Source organism: Spodoptera frugiperda, chromosome 25 (genome assembly GCF_023101765.2).
Source record: "Spodoptera frugiperda isolate SF20-4 chromosome 25, AGI-APGP_CSIRO_Sfru_2.0, whole genome shotgun sequence".
In the NCBI taxonomy this organism is placed as follows: domain Eukaryota; kingdom Metazoa; phylum Arthropoda; class Insecta; order Lepidoptera; family Noctuidae; genus Spodoptera; species Spodoptera frugiperda.
In genome coordinates this window covers 18780062-18795203 of record NC_064236.1, presented here as the reverse complement: position 1 = coordinate 18795203, position 15142 = coordinate 18780062, and the positions used below count along the sequence as shown (strand labels likewise).

The 15142-nt window shown below is 34.6% G+C and overlaps 1 protein-coding gene and 2 long non-coding RNA genes across 11 annotated transcripts in view; 1 reads left to right on the top strand and 2 right to left on the bottom strand.

Annotated features, from left to right (window-relative positions):
* Positions 1 to 15142, top strand: part of LOC118265693 (CUB and sushi domain-containing protein 3) — a 75429-nt gene that overhangs the window by 32126 nt on the left and 28161 nt on the right. For all 9 annotated transcript variants that reach the window (XM_050704073.1, XM_050704072.1, XM_050704075.1 and 6 more), the window contains exon 3: positions 8815 to 9027. In XM_050704073.1, coding sequence (XP_050560030.1) covers positions 8815 to 9027 — 213 coding nt within the window. The remainder of the gene's footprint in view (positions 1 to 8814; positions 9028 to 15142) is intronic.
* Positions 4396 to 7303, bottom strand: LOC126912360 (uncharacterized). The gene is made up of 3 exons (XR_007707056.1): positions 5630 to 7303; positions 5058 to 5525; positions 4396 to 4705 (listed from the first exon to the last, which is right to left on the bottom strand). It is a non-coding gene; the product is annotated as an uncharacterized LOC126912360 (long non-coding RNA).
* LOC126912359 (uncharacterized) lies at positions 11804 to 14717 on the bottom strand. The gene is made up of 3 exons (XR_007707055.1): positions 13038 to 14717; positions 12466 to 12933; positions 11804 to 12113 (listed from the first exon to the last, which is right to left on the bottom strand). It is a non-coding gene; the product is annotated as an uncharacterized LOC126912359 (long non-coding RNA).

The following is a 15142-nucleotide window of genomic DNA, read 5'->3' as shown; positions in this document are numbered from 1 at the left end:
ATTTGAAATATTGCGTGACGTCATTTTTATGTACGTTTTATTCGTACAAATGACGTATTTGCATCCATTCCTAAAGTTTGATTCGTTTTATCTAAGTACTGTAATCTTGTATGACAAAATCAAATATTGTCTAATATTTTTTCATTACCTAACTGACGGACTAAATAGATGAATTTTTAACTTCCATACCCCGTCATTATCCCTATTGCAACAAGAAAACCCATGGTTACTCTTGCTTTCTTTCTACAGGACACTTTCAACAGTTGCATAGAAATTGAAAAATGATATTTCATTGCAATTGCACCAACAATAGCGTACGAGCTTACATTATGTGTTACACCATTGTAAGTTATCACACGACGATCGTAAATGTCGACTTCCTTTGGTCGTGCAAAATGAGTGTTGGGGTCGTGCCAACTATGTGTCCTTTGAAATTCTTAGTTCATAGTACACTATATCGTATATGCTCGAGTATCGTCCAGATTACCTGCTGTTTATGTTAAAAATAAACACGATAAGCAAAAAATACTGTCTTTTTTCCCCTCTGATGGTAACCGTATCTCCAATGTTGTCGACTATACTGCCAGTGTCAAAAAATGCTGTCAAATTATTTCCATAATTGGTCATCTCAATCTGACTGACAGCTTAGCTCTGACATTTAAATATAAATCGGAAATTATTACGCCAAGAATGATTGATTTACTAAAACAAAATGCGACTTTACACCCAGACCTAAACAGCAATTGATTTTCAAACTCAAACTCAAATTATTTATTGCATTCATGTGTACATTTAGATGATACATAATTAGGGGTATTTGTCTCAACATGAAACCCGGTTAGGGTACAGCAACATATATTTTGACACATTTAGTACGGTATTCCGTTGGTAAATCGCACCTGTGACACGTGACACGTGTTATTGCGAGAAAAGAACACTAAGCACTCTGAATGCGAACATCAACTTCACCGTGCGCTTGCACACAACCTTTGCCCTGCAATCAGACACAGTGTAAATTAAGCGACAATCGTATTTAACCTTATAACTCACGTCCGTGACAAACGCGGGCTCTGTCGAAAGTGCAAATGTTTCAACGGACACATTTGTCAAACTATCCCTTTCTGTGGACAATTTAAAGCACATTACCCCGAATATGTTTGTGTTCGTCTCATCGCATTGTTGTACGTTACCACGTGGACGTCTTCAACTTTCGTTTTCTAAAGTAATTCTGTTCTGAGGCAGGAAATAAAAACCTAACAAATAAGATGACGGTAGTTGCTACCGGGTCAAGAACCTAACTAGTTAGAGAGGTTGAATGGAATTGTGACTTTTAAAGTAGGCATAAATGATAAATGATATTTATTTCTGCTGGTTGGTTACAAGATAACACTTTTACACGTTAATCTTTGAAATAACTTGATGAGGCATTTCCTATCCGACTACTCTGAGAAGAAATGCCGAAACAAACTCAGAGGTCATAGTCTCTTTTAAAGTCCAGACAATCAAATAAAGGATAATGTGAGAGAATGTATGTTTGATAAATCTAAGCTGTCATAATACTATCTGTATATTGCTAGGCGTATATGTTTTATTGTCTTAACATTCCTCAACTACGTGGCCTACAAACTTGAGTACATAAAATAAGTTTTATAACAAAAATAAATTGGTAAAATTGTTTAGTTCGTCCGCGTTGTAAAGTGCGACCGCAAAAACCGTGAACTTGATTGCAAAGTGTAGCCCATTACTTATTGCTAACGCGAAATAAATTGGACTGGCACTTATTTAACTTTTTTATCAATTGTTTTTTACTTGTGTCTTAAGCTGTTTTATTGTTTGTTTTGCGACATATTTTTAAGTTGTAGTTGCTACAGTAACTTTTATACTCATATTTAGTTTCATTTCGTTTCAATTTTTAATTATTTGTAAATAATATCACAATCACAATTGTTTTTTACTTACTTAATTGTTTAAAATATTGGTTTTTCATTCTCAACACAATTGACAACATTTCAAAACTGATACGACATGGAAACAAAAATACCATTTCTTTATTTTCGTATCCTGAGTTCAAATATATTTATGTCATATTTTTTTTATTTTTTATTTCTGAGAAAAATAATTAAAATCACAAAACATGTGATGACGTCATAGGTACGGCAGAATGTAGTCGTTACCTTTGCCTTAGCAATCATGGTTGCAGATGAAAACATCAAGTGTCAAATGTCAATGTTTAATGTCACTTGAAGTTGTAACTTTTATTTACATTCGAAATCGAAATTGATTTTACACAATATTTTCCTATCGAATCGACACGTTGCTTATTGTTATTATTCACAACTGTTGATTGACATTATTTCGTCAATAAAATGGATTTCAATGAAACATATACGCCAATGAAGGATCCAAAATATTGTTTTGTATCAGCCTGCAAAAACAACACTGCCAATACGTATTTCTGCAAAATTGTAGCATTCATTTTCGTGCATATATTGCAATAGCATTAAATAGTCAACTTTCGGCAAGTTTCTGCAATCGGCAACTAGGAATCATATAATTATAACAACACAAATAACAAAATCTGAAATCAGTTTGACAAGCTTAGTGTTGCCAACTTTATTTTACCAGCCCACCAAATGAGGCCGTGAAAACCACCAGAAACCACTAAATCTAAGCGGCCTCTCAAACCACCAGAATTCCTCAAGATCATCACAGAATCTAAAAAAAGGGATTATGAATAATAAGTTCATGGCCCCCTTTTCTCTTTCAATAACTACGCACATTATTTAAAATTTTTGTGCTTAATATAATCTACATATAATATATTTTAAAATATTCTTTATATAAACTGACTTTCTAGACAGACTGCTAAAATCTTTAATATTGTGCGTAAAAATATTTACCTTTTGAGTAGGCAATATTATCTTGCCAACAAGTGTATCAATTAAGTATTTTTAACTAGAAATCATACAGCATTTTACGAGTAGTATTAGTGGTTAATTTGTAACTTACCACTAACTGAAACAATCTAGTTCACTAAAATATCCACTAGCCACTAAAACCAATATTTTCCCGCTGAAACACATATCTAAACCACCAGATCTAGTGGAAATTCCACTAAGTTGGCAACACTGGACAAGCTGTCAGTGACAGTACATTTGACATCTAGTAGGTTTTTTACGGATGATACGGTGAGGCAAAGGTATTATCCTCATTCTACCGTAATTTGGCACTTACGTCTTTTTAGAATACACTGAATTTCAAACTCGAAATTATGAATGAAAAGTACATAATTTCGAAAAATGAAAAAATATGGGTGCCCTAGTTTTCGATTTACTTTTATATAACATAATAATACATGCATGTTAAAAATATGAAATGTTGTCAATTCATGAAACATCGTCATGGGACAACCAAGGACCTACACATTTTTTAATCGTTATGCCTAATTAATAATACATAATAATAAGCCTCTTATCCTGAACTGTTTTCTACTTTCTTTTGTAATATGTTTGTCTCTTTAGTTATAAAATATCTCTGAGTTCAGAGTGCCTCTTGGCAAGAGCCTCTTCTTCCAAATTCCATTGTACTCTATCTCTAGCAATCTTCAATTTTTTATGATATGTCTCATTACGCATTATTATTAAATGGTAACTTTATTAAATAAATCGTATTGTGTAATGTTCACAGTGTACGTGGTAGGTGTGTAAGTTTTTCGTAGCGTTCCGGTTGGTTGCGTACTTTCCATCTCGACGGCCGGGACTTATGCTCGTGGCCCAGTGCCATACATCGGCCAAATCGAACGAATTAAAACATAGAATTTACTATTTAAACTTATTTTGGATTAATTTTTGTTTAATGTTTGCGTTTTTTTTAGTGATAGGAGTTGTAGTTAGGTGTAGATGCAGGTGCGAGAGTCGTGAAAATCTTAGTACGCGTAATTCATCAACTTGTCCTATATGCTACAGCACGGCCCATTTAGGATGATTTGCGGAAAATCAAAATAAATTTTATTTTAATTCTGCAACTCGTCCCACGTTACGAATTACCCCTTAGTAGAATAGGACAATAATAGAATCATATTACAAGAGACTTGAAAGTTACAAAAACTGAATATTAGAATCTAAATTGGATTTATTATTATTCAAAAACAAGATACGAAATTATTTTTCTACTAGCTGACCCAGCGAACTTCGTACCGCTTTCGCGTAGCAATGATGCTATACTTTATTTTGTATAGCTGAGTTATGTATGAGTCCCTATTCAATTTGAATTGGAATCTATAAATATCCTCCATATAAAAATGAATCCATAATTTCCTGATCTCACTATACCTGAAAAGGACTTTACTAATTAAAAAAAAAAACAAAATATATTTTCATAATAGTGTTTATTGGATTCAATCATTTCACTGTCCTGCAGGCGCCTTATCGGCTCTGATGACAATTTTGTGATTATCTGATGGCATGCGGTCTAATGCATTTGTGAATGTCTAATGCATCGGTCTAATGCAACTAATTCATTGTGTTGAAGGAAAAATGTTTGAAGTTGTTCATCACAATGGATCTCTTTACTGAGTTGTTGTGTGCGCAACGCTGATCGACTTCTCTTGCTGAATTGTCCATAAAATATATTTGCAAAAATGTATAGTCTTCAACAGGCACTGGCAATAAGGAACCTGTTTGATGATATATTTGAATCCCTGAATCTGCAAGAATATAAATATGTATACAGGCAATTGTATAGCAAATTGTACCACCATGTGGCTCGCAAAATACTGCCACAATACTTTACATCATTTCAAATTAAAACTACTTTTAACCTCGACATTAAACAGCCTTCCACGGCAGCTTTAGGTAGTAGGCTTTACCAAGAACGTCTTGCTCATGCCACTATAAAATACAACATGTTATAAATGTTGCTGATTAAGTCTTCGGATTATAGACTATTATTAGTAATTTGATTTATTGTTTACAAAATAAACACATCACTGACTCGACATATTTTGCACCAGCTACATGGTTTTAAAACTAAAAAAAAACGTTTGCCATTCTACTTACTTGCTAAAAGTAGGCAAAAAATTGTCTCTTATAACTTTTGTTGCCCCAAATGATGCCATTTGAAAGCAATTATTGTACTGCTGGTTATGAGTCAAAAAATGAACCAATGAATGTAGTGGCTCTGGTGGCGGTACCAATGGCGTCAATTTGACTTGGCCGCTGGCGCAACACAATCCAGAGGCTTAATTTTTTAATTTCAATCCCAATGTGGACACACAATGTTCATTAGTCCAATAGCAACAATTTGCTCTGAACTGTAATCAATTGCCACATTATAACTGAATGCAGCTTTGTGGGGATTAAACACAACATTTCTATCTTGATATCGATTCAGTTTAAGTTCATTTCGCGCTTCGCGATGCTCATCAGTTTGATTTGCTCTTATATTTCTTTGACTTGCCGTATTTCGAGTTCTGCGGCCTAAGCTTGTACGTCTGGTTGGTAGCATTGTTAAAAACGAAATTCCAACTGAAAATAAAAAGCTCTCATACATTTTCTGCATAACCGTGTATACCAAATTGTAGTATTGTGTAAAAAGTTACTAAAAATCAATAATGAAGATGTGAACTTACCTTGATTAACACACACTTATTAGCAAATAAAAATCTTCTTAGTCTTTAAAACTCGAAGAAATATTAAGATAATCTCTCAGAAATATTGAAAAATATACATTTAATTTTGCATATTTTAAAAAACGCGCAATACGAATGTAAATGTCATTCACACCAATAGACTATATTGAAAGAGCATCGTTTGTTCGGAAACGTAAATAGAAACTTTAATTTACACAAAATAAATTTCTGAACACACGCGTAACTGTTGATAATTTGTCATTATTTATGAACGCACGCATAATTAATATTTGAGGAATTTCTATTAATGCTTAATGCACTTTTCAACATTTTCAATAGATTAAAAAAAATACAGACAATTGTTTATTCACCCTTTTCATAGTTTATGCATAAATGTCAATCATTATTTACAGAATTTGAATTTAGAAACAACAAATATTTGACATGTACAAATGAAAATTTATCGAATCTAGCTTTTGCCCGCGACTTCGTCCGCGTAGTGGTGTTAGTGGTTAAAATGCTACCGTATGTCATCTAAAATGTGAATTACTTGAGAATATGTTACTGTTAGCATTTTTAAAGATATGTATTCCAAAGAAACCACGACCGCCGATTCATCATTTTATAATCATGATGAAAAGTAGCCAAGGTTATCTATATTATTATCCTTTAATTTTCTATATATTGCCTATCAATAAAAAAAATACATTGTTTCGTTGTTATATTTCAAAAAAAAAACATTTGTGCAAGCGTAACCTTAACACAAACAGGGTTACTTTCGCATTCATAACATTAGTATGGTAGTAGGGATATTGGCGATTTAAATAAGTATATGTGTATTTAAATAAGAATCGAACGCGAGCAACGCCACAGGCAACGTATTTACGAAAATGACGAATTTTCAAGCAAACATTAATCTCCTCTATCAAGCATTCTACGCCTTCTACCCTTTTTATTAAAAAGTAGCCTATGTTCTTTCGCTCCTCATTAAGTGTCTAAATACAAAATTTCACTGTTACAGCTTTAAAAATGACGAATTTCCATATGACCATTCATCCCCTATTTTTACCCACTCTCCCCTATTTTTTTGCAATAAAAAGTAGACCATGTTCTTTCGTTCCTCATTAAGTATCTAAATACAAAGTTTTACTGTTACAGCTTTTAAAAAGACGAATTTCCATATGACCATTTATCCCTTATTTTTACCCACTATTTTTCTCCGCTATTTTTTTTTTGCAATAAAAAGTATCAAGGTCTATTCTATCTCAGTACTAAATTCCATCAAAATCGGTTCACTGGTTTAGGCTTGAAAGCGTAATTACAGACAGACAGAGTTACTTTCGCATTTATAATATTAGTAGGGATTCTGTGCTCCAAGTCTTATTCAATAGCATTTGTTTTTTAGTATCCAATAGCATTTATCCAACAATGAACTTTATCCAATAGCAATAAAGCTCAAATTGACTCTACGTATTAGTTAGAAAACGTTTGTATGGGATAAAGAAAAGGGCTGTTTTTAGGGCATTTCCGTCAATTATTTGATATTTTCTCACCTTTTAAACCTTCCCTAGACCTCCACGAATAATTCAAGACCAAGATAAGATAAATCCGTTCAGCCGTTCTCGAGTTTTAGCGAGACAAAGGAACAGCAATTGATTTTTATATATATAGATTAAACAATCTTAAGATCGTAATCTGATCAAACATTCAAATAAACATTAAATACAGAAACAATATAATATCGTTCAGCAAAGTACCGTTGCGACGCGACGTGAGTCGTTGGTTAGCGATTATCGACAGTTATCGACGTCGACAGCGCATCACTAGCGAGTCTCGAGACATGTTAATTTAATACGCACAGCCCTAGTTCCGTTACTTGCCACTGACACCGTGTGACGCGGTCAGCCAAATTGACAGAAACTATTATTTTTTTCACTGACCAGATGTCGCTGAGGTTCTATGAGATCTTCTGGGTCCAATCCTGTAGCTGTCAAAATTTGACTGTTGCCAGTCAACACTCAGTTAGTTCGACACCAGAAATATCTTTATTTGGATAACAGGGCCTGTACTAAATTAACAAATAATCACGGTTTACTCACGTACATTTATGGAGAAAAGCTCGCGCAGGCCTACAGAGTAAGCTGCACGACTTTGCCGCGTCTGCGCACGCTGCTCATGATAAAGAGTCCCTCTGTGACTCAAAACTAGAAGAGCTTTTCTCCATTAATTTACGTGAGTAAAGCGTGATTTTTCAGTTAATTTTGTGTCTTACGATAGTTATTATACAAATATAGGACCTGTACTAAAATTTTATAGCTAGTTAAATTGATTGTTTTTTATAATCAAAGTTATAAAAATATTAATCATTTACACACTATACATACATATATGTACATTGAAAATATACACAGAACTGGGGTGTACTCTAATTCAACGGAAAACGAAGTTTCGTCCGAAATTTGCGAATTTCCATTTATAGCGAACCTTTATGAACAAAAATGAACGAATGAAATGAAAATAAATAAATAGGTTTTGATTTGAAATTAAAAATAATACGTTATTTTAAGTAATTTCATTACTACATCAATAAAACCTACGGCCGATAATAAAACGAAACTTCGGATTCGAGAACCGAAGTAGGCCCCCTGTATGTTTACAAAACCGTTATTCATTCATTTATGCCGCTATTGCTTCTAATACCGTTTTTAGACAAAATTACCCATAAGACATTTAGGTGGGTTTACTGTAGGCCCTAAAAAGTTAAAGTAAAGTCTCATAGTGCTCGAGTGTTATGATGCCATACAAAATTACAAATACCACATAATAAACTAACAACGCTCAAAGCCTGGTAGTTACCATCATGTTCATATTAATATTATTAGAATGTTTTCTATTCTCCGTCCAGAAGGGTTAGGATTAGTTAATTAGTAAGACAGTCTAAAATAAGACTTACTGCCATACTCAGAGACATTTAATGATAACTGAAACTATTCCTTAGAAATGATTTTGTTCCGAAAACAATTACTAAGGACTGGGTTAAGTAACCATTAAATGACTCTGAGTATGGCAGTTAGAGTCGTATTAATAGTACTCACAATTGGTGACATATTGATTTACCATACGTTTACTCCCTTTAGAGTTAATAAAACGCATAATATTATAACAATACGTTTGCTCTTTCACAGTCTTAAACGTGGCTGCGGGTAAGGCTCCGATGCAGGCTTCGACAGAAGACGGCGGCGTTCCCCAGCGAGCCCTGGACGGGAGCACCTCCGCCTCCTTCAACGCCGAGACCTGCACCTTGACGAAGGCGGAGCGGGTGCCGTGGTGGTACGTCAACCTGCTGGAACCCTACATGGTGCAGCTCGTCAGGTTGGACTTCGGGAAACAGTGCTGCGGTAAGTGTTGATATTTATGCAGCTTTTTACTTTAACTTACTGCTAAGTACTAAATGTATACCGTATAGGGTTTTGTCGTCATCGTACATATCAACTTCTTTTTTGACTAAAAATATTCTTGTTTATGTGTATCCTTAGACAAAAAAATACTGGTTTTGGTATAATCTCTCATTGGCTCTACTAGTTATAGGAAAACTATGTTACATAACAACAAACAAACGACTTTGTTTTGGAGCAAACCGTGAAAAAAATAACAAAAAATCATAATTTTACGAACAAAAAATATCTAACAAATATCATAAATGCTATCAGTATGCAACACAAAAACTCAACTAAGTCAGTTGGTGCACTATCTACAAATCTAAATACGTTTGTATATTCATGAATATTACAATGAACTTTCCTTCTCCGATAGCAGTGCTTTTCTCGGCGACAAACATGTTCGTACTCCCAGCGAGATGCGCTGACGCCGGCCACTGGCACACTTACCTTGCACGAGGTGCTAAATGAACTTAACTAACCACATGTTCCGGCAAAGTGCTAACCGAGCTTAATCAACTATTTCTTCGTGTGTATTTAACCAGTTGATATTTGAGATCTTCATTAATTTCTTATTGAGTTGTATGAGATCCTAATTAATATCTTGTTTTTTACGGAAATGCGATAATAATTTGGCGTTAGAGTGCAAAAACCTTGTATTGTCCGCCGACCGTTAGAATCAACAGGTGTTAGAGACAAAAGCTTATACACAGCACTCTTGCATAGCTCTAAAGGAAACAATCGTATGGAGAAGCGTCCAGTACTTATTGAGTTTAGACGGACTTACTTAGACGGACGCTGCGAAGTTATGAGTTCGTTTTTTTTTTTGTATATATTTGATGGGTCGACGTTTGGCCGACATTTTGCCTGGTGATAAGTGATGATGCGTACGATGGAGCACGTGAAGACAGCCAGGTTATACCCATCAGGAAACCCAGACTCCGGCAAAGAATTCCACTCCCTAGCAGTTCGCACAAGGAAGCTTGAAGCGAAGCGCTTCGTGCGAGTGGGTGGGACATCTACCATGAAGAGGTTTTTAAGCAACCCAGCAACAACGAAGCTCAATGCATTCAATCAAACATCAAAATTCACGGAAATACAAGATTCGTCGAGAGTTAACGACAAATCACGGACAAGTAATGAATGCTTGGAAGACAATGTACTTCCGACTTCTCACGGAACTTCGGTGCAATCAAAAGGACGTTAGATTAAGATTATGGTGTTATTGTGAGCTGCTGGTAACCTTGCGATTATCTTCAACCGGAGATTCGTGTTATGAAAGCTAATTCCCTTATCCTTTACTACCTTAATGGAGATACAGATGGACCTGGTTAGATGTTACAGAGGCTCAATTGGTTTAGCACTATTTTTGTTGCAAACTGTAAAATATGCTAACAAGCTTACGATCCACCTTCTGTAAGGGTGCTTTCCACCAGAGATGTGATTGCTATGTAACTATGCTACGAAGATGTAATCGCTAAGCTGTGGAACTAAATGACCGTTTTCACTGACACTAAACTATGTAGCTGCGCGAATTAGATGTGTTATGAAGATGCGCCGCCGCAAAATAGCCGTTCGAGAAAGATGTACAATTCGAGTTTGCAATGTATCGATGGTAGGAAAGCCGTCTATAGCACACATCTTTAGCACGCATCTTTCCATATAAAAACATAGCTTAGGTGAGTCCATTTCCATTTCTATGTGTACTAATGAATATGATTGGTTGGAAGCCTCTGGTGGAAAAGCACCCTAAGGCATGGTCAGCAAGGATAACTGCAACATCAGAGATCTTGCTTGCACTAGGACGAATGTCGAGCTTATTCAAGGAAAATGTTACGTGCCAATCTGCAATGCATTACGTTCCGCTATGTGCTTAGGAAGATTATACTACGAATCCACATATAATCATACTGCAAATAGTGAAATACTAAATAACTGTAGCAATCTTGTTACGTTGACCGGCGATAGATAATCAAATAGGAAATCGAACCAAAACACCTGGCCTAAAGAGAGGTGTTATTTTTTCAATTACAAGCAATTTTCCGTTCTGTCCGTTTTTGATAGTTTAGAATTACGTGACGCTTTCTAGAAATCAGTTAATTCCCCTGTCATTACGATGTTATACAATGATCTGTTGACCAAGATGTCTTTTTGGTCGTTACAAAAACACACATTAATAATTACTTGGCCCTTTGTGTAGGAGATTGTGTAAATGCTTAGGTCATGTACTAAGTTTCCATCTGTTGTTCCCATGACTTTGGTGAAAGGGAGTTTAAAGCTGTGTGTGGAGAGAAATTGAAGATCTAGTAAAGGGCACGGGTCATTAATGCAATGGGGCAATACGTGGAACATGGTAATTAGGTAGATGTAGAGGCTATTAACTTTATACTTAGTTTAGCAGATAGAGCGTCCATGGTATTGAGTTCTGAGTCAAAGGTTGCGTGTGGTAACATAGACTTGTTAACTAATAAGTGATGAACAGAACAAGTAGCTAAAAAATATTTTATAATTAACTAGCTGACCCAGCGAACTTCGTACCGCTTTCGCGTAGCAATGATGCTATACTTTATTTTGTATAGCTGAGTTATGTATGAGTCCCTATTCAATTTGAATTGGAATCTATAAATATCCTCCATATAAAAATGAATCCATAATTTCCTGATCTCACTATACCTGAAAAGGACTTTACTAATTAAAAAAAAAAACAAAATATATTTTCATAATAGTGTTTATTGGATTCAATCATTTCACTGTCCTGCAGGCGCCTTATCGGCTCTGATGACAATTTTGTGATTATCTGATGGCATGCGGTCTAATGCATTTGTGAATGTCTAATGCATCGGTCTAATGCAACTAATTCATTGTGTTGAAGGAAAAATGTTTGAAGTTGTTCATCACAATGGATCTCTTTACTGAGTTGTTGTGTGCGCAACGCTGATCGACTTCTCTTGCTGAATTGTCCATAAAATATATTTGCAAAAATGTATAGTCTTCAACAGGCACTGGCAATAAGGAACCTGTTTGATGATATATTTGAATCCCTGAATCTGCAAGAATATAAATATGTATACAGGCAATTGTATAGCAAATTGTACCACCATGTGGCTCGCAAAATACTGCCACAATACTTTACATCATTTCAAATTAAAACTACTTTTAACCTCGACATTAAACAGCCTTCCACGGCAGCTTTAGGTAGTAGGCTTTACCAAGAACGTCTTGCTCATGCCACTATAAAATACAACATGTTATAAATGTTGCTGATTAAGTCTTCGGATTATAGACTATTATTAGTAATTTGATTTATTGTTTACAAAATAAACACATCACTGACTCGACATATTTTGCACCAGCTACATGGTTTTAAAACTAAAAAAAAACGTTTGCCATTCTACTTACTTGCTAAAAGTAGGCAAAAAATTGTCTCTTATAACTTTTGTTGCCCCAAATTATGCCATTTGAAAGCAATTATTGTACTGCTGGTTATGAGTCAAAAAATGAACCAATGAATGTAGTGGCTCTGGTGGCGGTACCAATGGCGTCAATTTGACTTGGCCGCTGGCGCAACACAATCCAGAGGCTTAATTTTTTAATTTCAATCCCAATGTGGACACACAATGTTCATTAGTCCAATAGCAACAATTTGCTCTGAACTGTAATCAATTGCCACATTATAACTGAATGCAGCTTTGTGGGGATTAAACACAACATTTCTATCTTGATATCGATTCAGTTTAAGTTCATTTCGCGCTTCGCGATGCTCATCAGTTTGATTTGCTCTTATATTTCTTTGACTTGCCGTATTTCGAGTTCTGCGGCCTAAGCTTGTACGTCTGGTTGGTAGCATTGTTAAAAACGAAATTCCAACTGAAAATAAAAAGCTCTCATACATTTTCTGCATAACCGTGTATACCAAATTGTAGTATTGTGTAAAAAGTTACTAAAAATCAATAATGAAGATGTGAACTTACCTTGATTAACACACACTTATTAGCAAATAAAAATCTTCTTAGTCTTTAAAACTCGAAGAAATATTAAGATAATCTCTCAGAAATATTGAAAAATATACATTTAATTTTGCATATTTTAAAAAACGCGCAATACGAATGTAAATGTCATTCACACCAATAGACTATATTGAAAGAGCATCGTTTGTTCGGAAACGTAAATAGAAACTTTAATTTACACAAAATAAATTTCTGAACACACGCGTAACTGTTGATAATTTGTCATTATTTATGAACGCACGCATAATTAATATTTGAGGAATTTCTATTAATGCTTAATGCACTTTTCAACATTTTCAATAGATTAAAAAAAATACAGACAATTGTTTATTCACCCTTTTCATAGTTTATGCATAAATGTCAATCATTATTTACAGAATTTGAATTTAGAAACAACAAATATTTGACATGTACAAATGAAAATTTATCGAATCTAGCTTTTGCCCGCGACTTCGTCCGCGTAGTGGTGTTAGTGGTTAAAATGCTACCGTATGTCATCTAAAATGTGAATTACTTGAGAATATGTTACTGTTAGCATTTTTAAAGATATGTATTCCAAAGAAACCACGACCGCCGATTCATCATTTTATAATCATGATGAAAAGTAGCCAAGGTTATCTATATTATTATCCTTTAATTTTCTATATATTGCCTATCAATAAAAAAAATACATTGTTTCGTTGTTATATTCCAAAAAAAAAAAACATTCGTGCAAGCGTAACCTCAACACAAACAGGATCACTTTCGCATTCATAACATTAGTATGGTAGTAGGGATATTGGCGATGTAAATAAGTATATGTGTATTTAAATAAGAATCGAACGCGAGCAACGCCACAGGCAACGTATTTACGAAAATGACGAATTTTCAAGCAAACATTAATCTCCTCTATCAAGCATTCTACGCCTTCTACCCTTTTTATTAAAAAGTAGCCTATGTTCTTTCGCTCCTCATTAAGTGTCTAAATACAAAATTTCACTGTTACAGCTTTAAAAATGACGAATTTCCATATGACCATTCATCCCCTATTTTTACCCACTCTCCCTATTTTTTTGCAATAAAAAGTAGACCATGTTCTTTCGTTCCTCATTAAGTATCTAAATACAAAGTTTTACTGTTACAGCTTTTAAAAAGACGAATTTCCATATGACCATTTATCCCTTATTTTTACCCACTATTTTTCTCCGCTATTTTTTTTTTGCAATAAAAAGTATCAAGGTCTATTCTATCTCAGTACTAAATTCCATCAAAATCGGTTCACTGGTTTAGGCTTGAAAGCGTAATTACAGACAGACAGAGTTACTTTCGCATTTATAATATTAGTAGGGATTCTGTGCTCCAAGTCTTATTCAATAGCATTTGTTTTTTAGTATCCAATAGCATTTATCCAACAATGAACTTTATCCAATAGCAATAAAGCTCAAATTGACTCTACGTATTAGTTAGAAAACGTTTGTATGGGATAAAGAAAAGGGCTGTTTTTAGGGCATTTCCGTCAATTATTTGATATTTTCTCACCTTTTAAACCTTCCCTAGACCTCCACGAATAATTCAAGACCAAGATAAGATAAATCCGTTCAGCCGTTCTCGAGTTTTAGCGAGACAAAGGAACAGCAATTGATTTTTATATATATAGATTCATAACGGAAACCCGTTTCACGAAATAAAACTCTAGAACCGTCTTAAACTGTCACTTATCAAATGATTATTCGCAATATCTTAGCTTGGCAACTTTCCTACAATTTAGTGAGATAACTTTCACCTGAGACTAGTTATTTGCGCCCGGCGGTGCCTGTCGACTCGTTGTCAATACGGAGGTTCGTAATGATAGAGTTAAGGGTCGTCATACATTAAATGATTGTTGGAAAGCGTCGACCGCAGACCGCATTGGATTCTAAACTAACTTGTCTCTACATTGTCGCTAAATATAATGTTATAAACAGAGATTTAAAGTTTCATTCGTTTGAATAAACTCATGATAGTTTTTGGGTAATTTTGTAACGTTACCAAGGTGTCAATGGGTGAAGCTCAACGAAGACACAAGAACGTAAATTTAAAACTATATAGAT